The sequence below is a fragment of the Sus scrofa genome, chromosome 14, assembly GCF_054392235.1.
Source record: "Sus scrofa isolate SSC_HxYL_T2T_F1_AM1 chromosome 14, Sscrofa_HxYL_maternal_Yorkshire_Landrace_v2.0, whole genome shotgun sequence".
Lineage (NCBI taxonomy): Eukaryota > Metazoa > Chordata > Mammalia > Artiodactyla > Suidae > Sus > Sus scrofa.
The window spans coordinates 153,270,513-153,284,810 of record NC_139396.1 but is presented as its reverse complement, the minus strand read 5'-3'; the positions used below and the strand labels follow the sequence as shown (position 1 = coordinate 153,284,810).

General features: G+C 41.2%; 2 protein-coding genes and 1 long non-coding RNA gene across 7 annotated transcripts in view; 1 reads left to right on the top strand and 2 right to left on the bottom strand.

Moving 5' to 3' along the window:
* The window catches only part of WDR11 (WD repeat domain 11), a 55,545-nt gene extending 47,954 nt beyond the window's left edge, over positions 1 to 7,591 (bottom strand). For 3 of the 4 annotated variants that reach the window (XR_014827002.1, XM_001924356.7, XM_084995674.1), the window contains exons 1-4: positions 7,449 to 7,591; positions 6,352 to 6,463; positions 1,752 to 1,905; positions 587 to 760 (exon numbers count right to left, since the gene is read on the bottom strand). Coding sequence is in view for 2 of the 4 variants with exons in the window: in XM_001924356.7 (XP_001924391.3) it covers positions 587 to 760; positions 1,752 to 1,905; positions 6,352 to 6,463; positions 7,449 to 7,534 (526 nt within the window). In the remaining 2 variants the exon portion in view is untranslated. Of the gene's footprint in view, positions 1 to 586; positions 761 to 1,694; positions 1,906 to 6,351; positions 6,464 to 7,448 lie in introns of all 4 variants that reach the window. The other variant, XM_084995675.1, reaches the window with a different exon arrangement.
* A 24-nt stretch (positions 7,592 to 7,615) lies between these two features.
* On the top strand, positions 7,616 to 9,972 carry LOC146397102 (uncharacterized). 2 transcript variants are annotated; one of them, XR_014827069.1, is made up of 3 exons: positions 7,616 to 7,737; positions 9,426 to 9,502; positions 9,724 to 9,846. It is a non-coding gene; the product is annotated as an uncharacterized LOC146397102 (long non-coding RNA). The 2 variants fall into 2 exon arrangements; XR_014827070.1 differs by having other exon boundaries at positions 7,718 to 7,857; positions 9,724 to 9,972.
* Positions 7,718 to 14,298, bottom strand: part of PLPP4 (phospholipid phosphatase 4) — a 542,787-nt gene continuing 536,206 nt past the window's right edge. The window contains exon 8 of the mRNA XM_084995735.1: positions 7,718 to 7,848. Coding sequence (XP_084851861.1) covers positions 7,846 to 7,848 — 3 coding nt within the window. The 3' untranslated portion in view covers positions 7,718 to 7,845. The remainder of the gene's footprint in view (positions 7,849 to 14,298) is intronic.

Sequence of the window (14,298 nt, the reverse complement as noted above, 5' to 3'; positions counted from 1 at the left end):
GAATAAAAATGTTTTCTAAATAATTTAGTCACAAAAACATCTGTCTAAAATCTAATTTTTACATCAGTTGCTCAGCAAAACATCAAAAGCACACTGGCAAAAACACCCTGAGCAAGAAAAAACTCCCTTGGGCTTAGTCTGGTCCTGACATGCATCTGTTTATGGCACTCAAAACACATGGCATGAATTAGAACATTTTTCTTAAAAGGAAGAAATGAATTTGGCCACAGACTAAAAGAAACGTTTGACTCAGTTTCTTTCAATGTTCCTGGAAAAAAAAAAAATTTAAATCTGAATGAGAATAACACAGCGGCTCTCTTTCTCTAATCTAATTCTGTTCAGAGATTCCATACAGGGAAGGTCTAGCTTGCTGATGTGAGGTCCTAACCATCAGAGTACTTGCAAATGCTACGGGCTATGACTTAGTATCTGCAGTAGGAGCTGCAGATTCATGAACTAGATGCGCTTCTCATTTAAACATTTTAGATGGATGATGGGGTGTGGGGGTGTGTGTCTGTGTTATGGACAGAGCACTAACCACATTACAAATACCTCGACTCACTTTTCACAAGAAACCAATACTCACAAGTTAAATGTGAGGGATCAAAAGGGTCAAAAGAAAAAGAAAGAATGTTATCCGCATAGCTCTTCTTCCAGAGTTTGGTGCCAGTATCTGCGTTCCAGAGCACAATATAATTTGGTGGATGGATAGCAAGCAATAAATCTCGGGAAGCATCTTGATTCCATAACCACTGAACATCTGAAAAGACCAGATAAATAAAGGCAAAATTCAGAAATCACCTACTTCATAACACTTGGCTGATGTGTCTTTGATATCTAGTTGTGTGTGCGCACGGGGGCGGGGGGTGGGGGGTGAGAATAGTTTTTCTTTTTAACATAATCCTTAAAGTCTTTACATCCCTCTGTTCTTCAATGTTGCATGCATTTATATGCATATCAAGATTGAGAGGAAAAGCTAATTTTATATAAAAATGAGTCATCTGGACATTAGAATCTTGGTCAAAATTTCCAAATAATCTGAAATATTACTTCAAAGAAACAAAGCAATTTACATGATTCATTAATTAAAACTTTATGTCAAAGATTATCTTAGCCATAATCAATGTCAGATCTCCCAATGTTTTTGTGAAATTACTCAATGGGACTTTACAGAATTTCACGTATTTTCAGAACAATAAACAGGATAAAGATGTAGTTCAACAGTATGGTAAGAACTCAGTGTTTTTTAAATAGTTATTTAAGAGATTCAGTCAAGAGAGCCATTCAGTCAAAGCCTCAAGAGTCCAAGAAATACTATATTGATTGCAGATCAGTAACACTGCAAGCAAACAAATGATCTATATGAAAATGAGAATAAAATTTTGATTATCTCTATTAATGGAAAGTAAGCACTGAGGGCTAATTCCAAAAATAGCAGTCCGGCCAAATTAACTTAAATTATAGCTTAGATTTATGAGACTGTTTACAGCAGCTTAATTTTTCTCATCATGCTCAACCGAGGGTGATGTTGAAATTAACGCATTTTACCAAAGCACAAATCAACTAAGATTTGCGCAAATAAGCCCAGAAGTGTACTGACAAGGAAAAGAAAGCTGGAGTCAGATCAGCAGAGCAGGCTTAACAATCAAGAGTTAACTGAGAAGTGATAAAATTAAATGAATAGGAAAACCAACCACTCTAAGAGTAGGTGTATTAGTGCAGCCACTTGGCAGAGCAGAGACTCTCCTCACCCTGAATAGGCTTGGCATGCTCTTGGATCTCACACTGAGCTATGCCTGCTGCTACATCCCAAACGATGATCTTGCCATTGACATCAGCAGAAGCCAAGCGCAAGGAGTATGGCGAGCCAATGTTATGGTGGTAATTTTCCCTGGCCCATTTAACCTAGTGTCAAGAAGAAATCAAGTAAATACTTGCACTGGATGGAACTAAACATAATTTTTATAAAATATCAACCAGAGCCCAAGCTACATTCTACACTTACTTAACTTAAAGAGGAAACTAGCTTCCATCTTGAAAGTCAGACATTTTTATTTATGATTTTTTCAAAGTTGCAATTAAAATATTTTTGAAAACTTCACAATGTTCCTGCCTTTAAAATATGAAAAATGAGGCATAGCCTTAATAATCTGGGAAATTCAAGTGAAAACTCCAGAATGCCATATTTTGAAATGGTCTGATCGTTGGTATACCATTTGATCATAGTAGCCAATGTAAAATCTAATTCTGACACAATATCTAAAATCCTACATTGCTAAATAGAATCTTTTTCTGCATTCTATTCTTCTAATTAAAACGACACAGCTTAGAGCTACAAAAACCTTGCAAAAGGAAATTTAAGAAAAAACAAAAGCAAACAAAAACTCTGGCTGTCCCTCTTTCATAAAATTGGAAAAAAATGTTAAGTTTTTTCTCTAAAAAACAAATCTATACATTGTACTTCTAGTATCGTAATGTAATACTACCTAGATATCATTAAGAACAGTTTCTTAAAGATAAAGAACACAAGGAGCCCATCATAAATCAGGTGAATCCCTGAGCATGGAACACTGACAAGAGCAAGGAATAAAACAAGAGTTCTCACCCAGAGCCAAGGTCTCCCCTGGCCACAACCTCCCCACTCCCCTAGCTCAGCATCCTACTTTCTTACTTCAAAGCATTTCCCACACAACACTTTATAATTACTTTATTTACTTTGTTTTGACCTATCACCAATCCACAAACCATAAGCTCCACTGGGCAGGATCATGTGGGCCTTTATCACACTTCTACTCCCAGACCTTAACACAGCTTAATCAAACTGGTGAATATCAAAGATAAGGAGAAAATCTTGAAGGCAGCCAGACGAGAAAAGATACACTGCATACAGAGTATGCATCAAAAATTACTCAGGCCGGGAGATAGCGGAGCGGTATCTTTAAAGTACAACAAAGGAAAAAAAGAAAAGAAAAACCAGTGAAATACTTTCTGAGGCAAAATCTGAGACTCAACCAATAGCAAATGTGTGCTTCAAGGACTTAAAGGAAATTCTTCAGGCAAAAGGAATATGACACCAGACTGAAACATGGATCTACACTAAGAAATGAAAACTCCAGAAATGTCAAATGAAACAGGAGGGAGAGAGAATATATTTCTTCTAAAAAACAAAACAAAACAAAACAAAAACCAAAACCAAAACCAAGTAGTAAGCCTAACATTTGACTTGGCGAGAGACTGCGTACTTTCCTCGCAGGCTCGGGAACCAGACCCAAGTACCCTCCCTCCACTCCTACTCACTGCAGCAGAGGGCCTAGTCATCTCACGAGACAAGGAAAAGAAAGCAAAGACATCAGATTACCAGCCAACAGCCCAAACTGTCGTTGTCTGCGATAATGTGATTGTCTATGTAGGAAAAAAAAAAAAAATCACCCAAATTACTGATCTAACAAGTTTAGCAAGATCATAGGATACATGCTGACTTAAAAAAAAAAAAAAAAAAAAAAAAATCAGGGAGTTCCCTTCGTGGCGCAGTGGTTAACAAATCCGACTAGGAACCATGAGGTTGCGGGTTCCGTCCCTGCCCTTGCTCAGTGGGTTAACAATCCGGCGTTGCTGTGAGCTGTGGTGTAGGTTGCAGACACAGCTCGGATCCCGCGTTGCTGTGGCTCTGGTGTAGGCCGGAGGTTACAGCTCCGATTCGACCCCTAGCCTGGGAACCTCCATATGCCACGCGAGCGGCCCAAGAAATAGCAAAAAGACAAAAAAAAAAAAAAAAAAAAAAAAAAATCACCTGTATTTCTCTCCCTACTTGCACATTATATATAAAAATTAACTCAAACTGGATTTGGAAACTAAACATAAAAGCTAAGACCATAACATTCTTAGAAGAAAATAAAGATGTAAATCTTATTGACACTGGGGAAAGCAATGGTTCTTGGATACAGTTACAAAAGAAAAAATAAATTATATTACATCAAAATTTGAAACTTTTCTGCATCATAGGGCACCAACAAAAAAGTGAAAGATAACTCACAGAATGAGGGAAAATATTTTCCAACCATAAATCGATAAGGGACTTGTATCTAGAATACATAAAGAAATCCTACAACTCAATAATTTAAAAAAATACAATTTTAAAATGGGCAAAGGAATGAACAGACGTTTCTCGAAGATCTACAAATGGCCAATAAGCACATGAAAAGATGCTACACATCATTAGCCATCAGAGAAATGCAAACCAAAACCACAAAACCACAATGAGAACCACTCCATACCTACTAGGATGGCTACAATCAAAAGGACATGTAACAAGTGCTGCTGAGGATCAGGAGAAACCGAAACCCCCACACACAGCTACAGGACTGTAAAAAGGCACGGCCCCTTTGGAAAACAGTCCAGCAGTTCCTCAAAAAGTTACATATACACAGAGTAACTGTATGAGTCAGCAATTCTACTCTTAAGCATATACCCAAGAGAAGTGAAAACCCAGGTTCACACATACTGCAAAAATGTTCAGAGCAGCACTATTGAAAATATAGAAAAAGTGGGAAATACCCAAATGTCCATGAACAAATAAATGCTGTATTTCATACAATGGAATATCATTCAGTAATAACCAGAAACAGAGCACTGACACCTCCTACAATATGAATGACCCTTGAAAACATTATGCTAAGTGAAAGAAGCCATGCACAAAAGGCCACATTACCATATAATCTCATTCACATGAAATGTCCAGAATAGACACATCTACAGGATAGAAACTAGATTAGTGGTTGGTCAGGGATGAAGGGGATGGGGAAAAGGGATGGGCAGCAGCCGCTAATGGAAGTAAGGCTTCTTTGAGGGTTATGAAATTGATTGTGGTGATGGCTACATAACTCTGCAAATATACTGAAAGCCATGGAGTTGCACGCTTTAAATGGGTAAATTCTACGGTATGAATATCTCGGTAAAGCGGTTAACAACAAAAAAAAGACCCCAAATCTCCATCTCTGATGTCATGTCTCTCCTAAAATTCAGATCAGTACAATTCAATTGCCCCAGGTGCCTCAGACTTTGCAGGTTAAAAAAACACAGACTTTACACACACACACCACATCACAGCAACACTGCCATTCAGTTACTCTAATAGAAACCTTGGAGTCATTCTATTCTGATTCTCCCTTAAAACTGTTTGCTATAAAGGCTATCAAAGTTTACCTCCTAAATGGCTCCTAAATATGACTCCTTCACACCTCCACTTTAACTGAGGCCCTTAGAATTTCCTGCCAAAATGACTGCAAATCTCCTAAATGATCCCTGTCTTGTCTTGCCTTTTTCCAACAGACCCTCCACTGCTGCCAGAGTGAGTTTTACTAAAATGCAAATGCGATCATATCAACCTCCTACTTAAAAATCCGAATTCTTTCGCAACCTTATAAAACTTTCAGGGCAGGTGAATTTCTCCGGCTGCCTTCTTTCATCATGCCTAGAGGTATGTATAGCCCATCTTTTAGCCATCCTTCTGCACACTACTTTCTTTTGAGTGTATTCTCCCTTTTCCCCCCCTGAAGTGCTCCTCCCCCAATTTTTCACTTAGCTGACTCACGCTTACCAGCCCCTACAATGAAGTGACTGCTGTGACCCTCCTCCCATCCCTGATCCCGCCGATGTGTCTTCCCATTCGTACTATCCCACTTAACCACGCTATATGTGTGCTTTCTTCTCATTCTTCCTCATTAGACAATGGATTGCTTGAGGGCTTTTATAGCTATATTCTTAGCATGGGTTAGGGGTTCAAAATTAATGAGCGAACGAGTGGTCCATTACATGGTGGATCAGGGTTTTCCATCAGCTTTAAAATGACCTATGAGCTAAGATTTAACAGTTCATCCTGATGTGACCTTAAAGATTATATATATATATATATATATATATAATCTTGGTTAACAAATCCAACTGGGAACCATGAGGTTGAGGGTTTGATCCCTGGCCTTGTTCAGTGGGTTAAGGATCCAGCGTTGCCATGAGCTGTGGTGTAGGTTGCAGACGCGGCTCAGATCCTGTGTTGTTGTGGCTCTGGCACAGGCTGGTGGCTACAGCTCTGATTCGACCCCTAGCCTGGGAACCTCCATATGATGTGGGAGCGGCCCAAGCACTGGCAAAAAGACAACAACAATAAAAAAATTCATATATACACACACACACACACACACACACACATATATATAAAACATTAGGCTACCTCAAATTGATTATCATATTTAAAACCTTTTCAACATTTGTACATATAACTTAGTGAAATTCTAGCAATATTTAAAACTTTAAAATAGACAATCTGCTAGAGGGTCAAAGTGGGATCTGACTTACCTTGACAACATCAGCTTTATGTTTTTCTAAAACTTGAAGAGTTTGAGCAGTATTGGAATCAATCACTACCACAAGCGAATGACATCCATAAGCAATTAAACCTTGCCAGCCCCTAACAAAACAGTGTTAAAATTTAAGAAAAAGGCAAAGCAAAACAATATCTCTCTTGCCAAGAGGCATCCTAAATAAGTAATATATCTAACATGCACCATCATTAATAAAATTATTTAACCCCAAGACTAGTATTTCTACATTACAGCATTTGGATAAAAGGTCTAGTGAAGCTTTTAAAAAGTTTGTTGAAATTTGTTTTTCTTTAGAATTTAAAAAAAAGGGTCTTGAGAGATTCACGTAGGGCGGTGAAGATGTATATAAAGCAACCCTAATGGTCTATCTGTCTTTGAGGGCACATGCCCTGTCTGTCTTGTCCAACTTTGAATACTGAGCATCCACAAAGTGCCTGGAATCACGTTCCACAGTATCTGTGATCAGCCCCGTGGGGCTTCCAGCCAAACAAACAAACAAACAAACAAAACACTGAATAGGAAGTTTCCGTCCTCTTGCCAACCTTCCCAGCAGCCACAGCTACAGAATTCTGCATTATATTCCTCTGGTTATTAATTTTCAGAGCTGCAGTATCATTCTACAGGGAAAAGATAAAGGTGAAACGAAGGGTCGGTGAGAGCATAGGCGCCCGACACAGTGTTGAATGAATAAGGATAAAAAACAGGGATGAGAGAAAAAGAAGGCACAGAATGGGGAAAAGAACGTGGTCAAGATAACTGACACGAGGGGAGAAGCCCGGAGACTGGAGGAGAGGTTAAAAGGGGGAATGGGGTGGTGAGGAAAGAGTGTAGGGAAAGAGCAAAGAGCAACAGAGATGGGGGAACGAGGGCAAACATATCCGCACAGAGCAAGTTCCCACATGGGGCTTTCACAACTTCTATGGTAACAACAAAAATCCAGCCTTTAAATGAAAGTCTGTAATGGTGAAGGTGGCACCCAGTTTTGGAGAGGCCAAACTAAGCAGGTAAAACCGCCTGTTCTTTCCCCGTCCCCTGGCCGAGCCCTGCGGCCTCGAAGCCTAGCGCCCTCACCAGTCCACCGCCGCCTTGTTGTGGGCGTTGAGGGCCCCGGTGAGGGTGCGCGCCGACACCTTAAAATTCACGGTGTAGGGCAACATCGCCACTGCGAAACCCGGCCCTCGGCGCCGACCCGCAACCAGGAAGCAGCGGCCACTACCCTTCCGTTCCAAATAGACTCCGGGCGGCTCCGTGGGCGCCGCAAGTTGGTTCCGCCGATTTCGAGGTTCCACCGCCCACGGATTCCGCCGCCTTCCAGTTCCGCCACTCCTACGTTCCGCCTCCTCCAGAGTTCCGCCGCCAGGTTGGTTCCCCGGTTCTGCCTGGGACAGACTTCTGCCTTGGGGGAAGTGGTGCTGCCTCCGGTGCCGTCTGTTTTCTTCAGATTGGGGACTGCGTAGGTCTCTGTGCCCTACTGGAAACGGTGAAAAGCAAAAGCTGAAAGTCCTTAATTAGCCTTTCTGCCTTGGATCAGTTAACTTAGGGCAACTACCTCTGCCAGGCACTGTTGTAGGTGTCGAAGATGAAGACAGGAAGTCTCCTCCCTCATGGAGTTTATAGAATAAATGAATGTATGGGATTAATTGAGTGAATGGAGAGAGTGAACGAGATGTCCGATCAGTATATAAAGTTTTCCAAATATGGAAAACACGATTAAATTTGCATATCAGGTCTTGGAAATACTTTTTAAAAATAGTGTTACATCTGAGGCCAACTGCCAGTTTGCCTGTTTGTTGGACCAGCTTTAATTCTTCGGTTTCTCCTTTGCTGCCCTCCTTCATGCCCACTCGATCCCTCCCTCCTCTGTACCCCACACTTTGTTTATCCTTTACGCTAGCACACGATGCAGTGATTTATTTCCAAATATGATTTTTGCAGATATCTGTCCCTACCCCACCCCCCAATATTTTCTGTTCTTTGATCAAAGAAAGGGACAAAATAATGGTAATTTTGGCATCACAGGTCTTTGTGTCCACTTTATTGCTCTTATAAAACAGCTTTCTCAAAGATTACCTCCAATATCCACTTAGTTGTTAAATTTAATGGATGCGTTTTGGCTTTTAGAAATCCTCTTCCAGCTACACACTGTTGTTAGTTCCATTCCCTGGCTGTCTTACCTCCCCTGCCCCACATCCTTCCTGACTGCTGATGCTTTGGGGGCTCCCAGAGGAGCCCATAACCACAAATCTAGATTTATAATTCCCGCATTAAGAACCATTTGCGCCTTCTCTGACAGAGATTGTTAACTGGCTCCCCCAAATGGATTCTCCCCTTCTTTCATAGGAACATAACTACGATTTGTTTCTCGGCATCTTGTCACTCCGTTAAATGAATCCGTATCCCTTATAATTTCTCTGATAACTAAATCAGGCCATAAGAGCTGAATTCTGGCCAATGAGATGTAAATGGAAGTGTTATGCAGTGACCTCTGAGAAATCATTCTTCTGTGCTGTTCTCTGCTATTTCAGTGAGCTTGCATTGCTGTTATCTACAGATATGTTTGTCCAGCAGGGGAGACACATTTTTTAGGCAATTGTAATATGGGGGAATAGATATCCTCTGATATACTTAGAATTCCTTTCAAAAAGGAACCAAACCCAAATCTTCCTATCTCCCCAATGCCTAATCTCTCCTTGGTCCTCAGTAAAGGACTGATGGTGCAAGAGGTTTAAATGGCCTTAAGCATAAAGTCAGCCAGGCATGAGGTGACAGTGAGGAGTCAGTGTAGGAGCTCACAACTGGAAGGACAGCAGGGAACCCTCTGGTTGGAAGAGAGAATAATTAGTTTAAATCTGTACCTCAAGGACAGGAATGTTGAATATTCAGGATGAGAATGGATGAGCAGTTGGGATTGGGACAGCAATATGTTTCCCATGGTATAAGAATGTGAATTAAGTATGTGGATGAATTTATGGCCTTCTCTGAGGCACTTGTCTTGACCAGTGTGGAAGACAGAATAATAAACATATTGGACAACTGCTCTTTTCATAGGACAGAACCTAAACTCCTCTTCTACGCCTGAAAAACTACCATTTCCCTCCATGCCTGAAGACATCACACCAAAGCTGGTAATGTGCACTCAGAGCATCCTTCCACTGCTATATCACTCTCATCCCTAAACTGGGACAACTTTTTCCCCCCCCTCTTTTAAAGTTGGTGGAGATAAGAGTATAATGGTGATGTTTTTGATTACTCCTCTGCTTGGGTGGGGGCATGCAGAGGGAAAAGATGAAGATGGAAATAATATATGATGGAATATATGACTTACTTTGCAAGTAAATTTTCCAAGGTTACACCAGAGAAAACACTTGTGAATTGGTTGAGCATGGTTGGAGAAACTGAGGCCACTAACTTGCTACTGAGCAGTCACAAAGTGCCAGGTACTATGACAAGCCCTTCACCGGCATCATCCCACTGAATCTACTCAAAGTCACACGGCTGTGTTCTGACAAGTCTCCTATTGATGACAAAATTAAGGCTCACAGAGTTGCCTGAAGTTATACAGCCAACAGAAGGCAGAGCCAGTGTTGGAACCCAGGTGAGTCTGATTCCAGAACTCTTTTTAACTACTGCACTTTCACATTGCCCTCAATGGCACAGCCCATAGCACAATCCATTTACAATGAACTCCAGCTGCCTCGGAAGCATGGGATTTAAAAAAAAAAATAGCTTTATTGAGATATAATTCATCCATTTAATACGCACAGTGTGGTTGATGTTGGGTATATTCACAGAGCTTTGCAACCATCACCATAATCATTTTTAGAGTATTTTGTTACTTCAAAAAGAAACCCTGTACCCATTAAATGTCACTCACCATCTACCCCTAACCTCCTTCCCATCTTCTCAACTTTAGATTAGCAACTATGAATCTACCGTCTATCCCTATAGATTTGCCTATTCTGGATAAATGGAATCATACATTTGGCCCTTTGTACCTGTCTTCTTCCCTTAACATAATGTTTTCAGATTTTGCCATTTTGCAGAATATATCAGTGCTTTATTATTTTTATTTCTGAGTAATATTTAACTGTATGGATGTAACGCCTTTAATTTATCCATTCAGTGATTAATGCATATTTGTGTTGTTTTCACCTTACAACTATTGCGAATGATGCTGCTGTGAACATTCCTGTGCATGTTTTTGTGTGAACATGTTTTCATTTCTCTTGGGTACACACCTAGAACTGGAACTGTTGGTTTATATAGTAGCTCTGTGTTTAACTTTTTGAGAAACTACAAGACTGTTTTCCAGAGATGCTGCACCATTTTTTATTCCCATCAGCTGTGTATGAGGATCACAATTTCTCCACATCCTCACCAACACTTTCTATTCTCTGTCTTTTGGATTATAGCCATCGAAGTGTGAAATCACTCTCATTGTCATTTTGGTTTGCATTTCCCTGATGGCACGTGATGTGGAGAATCTTTCCATGTGTTTGTTGGCCATTTATGGGTTTTTTTGGATGAATGTTTATTCATATTTTTTCTCGTTTTTATTTATTTTTAGTTAGTTATTATTTTTTAGGGCCACACCTGCGACATATGGAGGTTCCCGGGATAGGTGTCAAATCGGAGCTACAGCTGCCAGCCTATGCCACAGCCACAGGATCTGAGCTGTGCCTGCAACCCACACGATGGCTCACGGCAACGCGGGACCTTCAACCCACTGAGTGAGGCCAGGAATCAAACCTGCAACCTCATGGTTCCTAGGCGGATTTGTTTCCACTGCGCAACAACAGAAACTCCTTTTTTCTCTTTTTTAGATTGGGTTATTTGTCTTTTTACTATAGAGTCATAAAATTCCTTATATACCTTTTTTTCTTTTTAGGGCCACACCTGTAGCATATGGACGTTCCCAGGCTAGGAGTCAAATCAGAGCTGCACCTGCCAGCCTATGCCACAGCCACAGCAATGCTGGATCCAAGCTGCATCTGCGACCTACTCTGCAGCTTATGGCAATGCGGGATCCTTAACCCACTGAGCCCAGGCAGGGATCGAACCTGCATCCTTATGGACACTAATCAGGTTCTTAACCCACTGAGACACAATATGAACTCCAAAAGTTCTTTATATACTTTAGACACAAATCCATCAGATTTACCAAAAATTTCTCCCATCCTATAGGTTGCTGCATGAACACTGAGCCACTCAGCTGAGCAAATATACCCAATAAGGTCAAGGACTGAAATAATGGTCTTATTTCCAAAACTAGAAAAGATATGGTGGCCTGGTTATGGCCTGATTGTAATAAGGGACAGGAACATAATTCTCCTGAAACATTGTGTATAAGGACAGAAAAAAGCCCTAGGACTGATGAAATTCATCAAGGGGAACATTTATGAATTTTAAAATTTTTCTTATATTTGCATATTTCACTACTCCTGTAGCTTTTATTTGTGTTTCTGTCTTAATTTATTTCCCTTGAGATGGCAGATAATGAGCAACTCAGGCACACTGTTGTGTGCTCACTTCCTACCTTCACACCTGTCCCAGTGTCTTCCAGCACCAAGTGCTTCTCTGTGCACAAGTCTGTGGATCTACATACTGTCTGTGGTCCTTTAGATTTTTTAATTTAATTTATTTTTTTTGTATTTTTAGGGCTGCGCTCATGGTATATAGAGGTTCCCAGGCTAGGGATCTAATCGGAGCTGTAGCTGCTGGCCTATGCCACAGCCATAGCTGTGCCAGATCCAAGCTGCGTCTGCGACCTATACCACAGCTCATGGCAACAGTGGATCCTCAACCCACTGAGTCAGGCCAGGGATCAAACTGCATCCTCATGGATACTAGTCGGATTCGTTTTCACTGAGCCATGACAGGAACTCCTATGCATTTTTTAAAATGCACTTCTAGGAGTTCCCGTTGTGGCGCAGTGGTTCACAAATCCAACTAGGAACCATGAGGTTGCGGCTTCAATCCCTGACCTTGTTTAGTGGGTTAAGGATCCGGTGTTGCCGTGAGCTGCGGTGTGGGTTGTAGATGTGGCTTGGATCCCGTGTTGCTGTGGCTCTGGTGTAGGCCAGTGGCTACAGCTCCGATTAGACCCCTAGCCTGGGAACCTCCATATGCTGTGGGAGCAGCTCAAGAAAAGACCAAAAAAAAAAAATGCACTTCTGTTGCTAATACCAGACATCACTGGGGAAACTTAACTATGTTCCAGGCAGTGAGCTAAGGACTTTCCACGTGCTCTCAGCCTTTTCCAGTTTTTGATCCTCATGCTGGATTTCCTTCTTCTGGTCCTAGAGAGTCTCAGAAGCTTAGCACTGGTAATAGAAGGGCATTTGTTGTGACTTTGGGCAGATTACTTGAGTTCATTAAGCCCCCTTTTCTTCTTCTATTATTTAGATGGCAGGTGATAACTATCCTTGCATGATGAAAAGCATTACTTTACAAAATAGATTAAAAGAGCCTCTCTCATAAATGCAAATCAAAACTACCGTGAGATATCACCTCACACCAGTCAGAATGGCCATCATTAATAAATCCACAAATAACAAGTGCTGGAGGGGCTGTGGAGAAAAGGGAACCCTCCTGCACTGTTGGTGGGAATGTAAACTGGTTCAGCCACTATGGAGAACAGTTTGGAGATACCTTAGAAATCTATACATAGAACTTCCATATGACCCCGCAATCCCACTCTTGGGCATCTATCCGGACAAAGCTCTACTTAAAAGAGACACATGCACCCGCATGTTCATTGCAGCACTATTCACAATAGCCAGGACATGGAAACAACCCAAATGTCCATTGACAGATGATTGGATTCGGAAGAAGTGGTATATATACACAATGGAATACTACTCAGCCATAAAAAAGAATGACATAATGCCATTTGCAGCAACATGGATGGAACTAGAGAATCTCATCCTGAGTGAAATGAGCCAGAAAGACAAAGACAAATACCATATGATATCACTTATAACTGGAATCTAATATCCAGCACAAATGAACATCTCCTCAGAAAAGAAAATCATGGACTTGGAGAAGAGACTTGTGGCTGCCTGATGAGAGGGGGAGGGAGTGGGAGGGATCAGGAGCTTGGGCTTATCAGACACAACTTAGAATAGATTTACAAGGAGATCCTGCTGAATAGCATTGAGAACTTTGTCTCGATACTCATGTTGCAACAGAAGAAAGGGTGGGGGAAAAAATGTAATTGTAATGTATACATGTAAGGATAACCTGACCCCCTTGCTGTACAGTGGGAAAATAAAAAAATTATAAAAAAAATAAAAAAAACCAAAAAAAAATAAAAGAGCCTCTCTCAGTTTACTGAGTACCTTATAATTACTGATAGAGCTGGGATATAAATCTAGACCTTTTGTTTTTATTGATAGCACTGACCCCTCTAACCTGTATCACCTTGAATTTGAAGAAAGATCTTCCCTCTCTAAGGTGGATCTCGCAAGAGAAGAAGTAGTGAGGATATGGGTAAAAGTGGAGTTGAATTTGCTGTCTGTCACCAGGATACCACAACCACAGTGACCAGCGTTAAAAGAAGGGCTTTAAGGGTCACAACAGTGAGAACATCAGAAAGGGACTGGGGAATCAAAGTTCTGCCTGGACTGTGATGATCTTGGCCTGGAGGAGCTAGCTCAGCTCTTTCTGAAAAGCCAGGCTGTCCTCACACATAGCCAAAGATGCAGGCTGTTGGAGCTGCGAGGCAAGCCCCAGTCTGTGCTCCACTGGCCACCCCAAAGTCACATCCTGTTTACCTCATCAGCAATTGCTGCTTGGAGCTCATATTCCAGTGGCCTCAAAGGTCAGCTTTTAAAGGAGGGGCTCAGCTTGGGCATCTTTTGGGATAATGCCGCCTCATTCTCTCGTGGGCTTGAGTCCCTTGAACTTCCCTTCTCAGGCT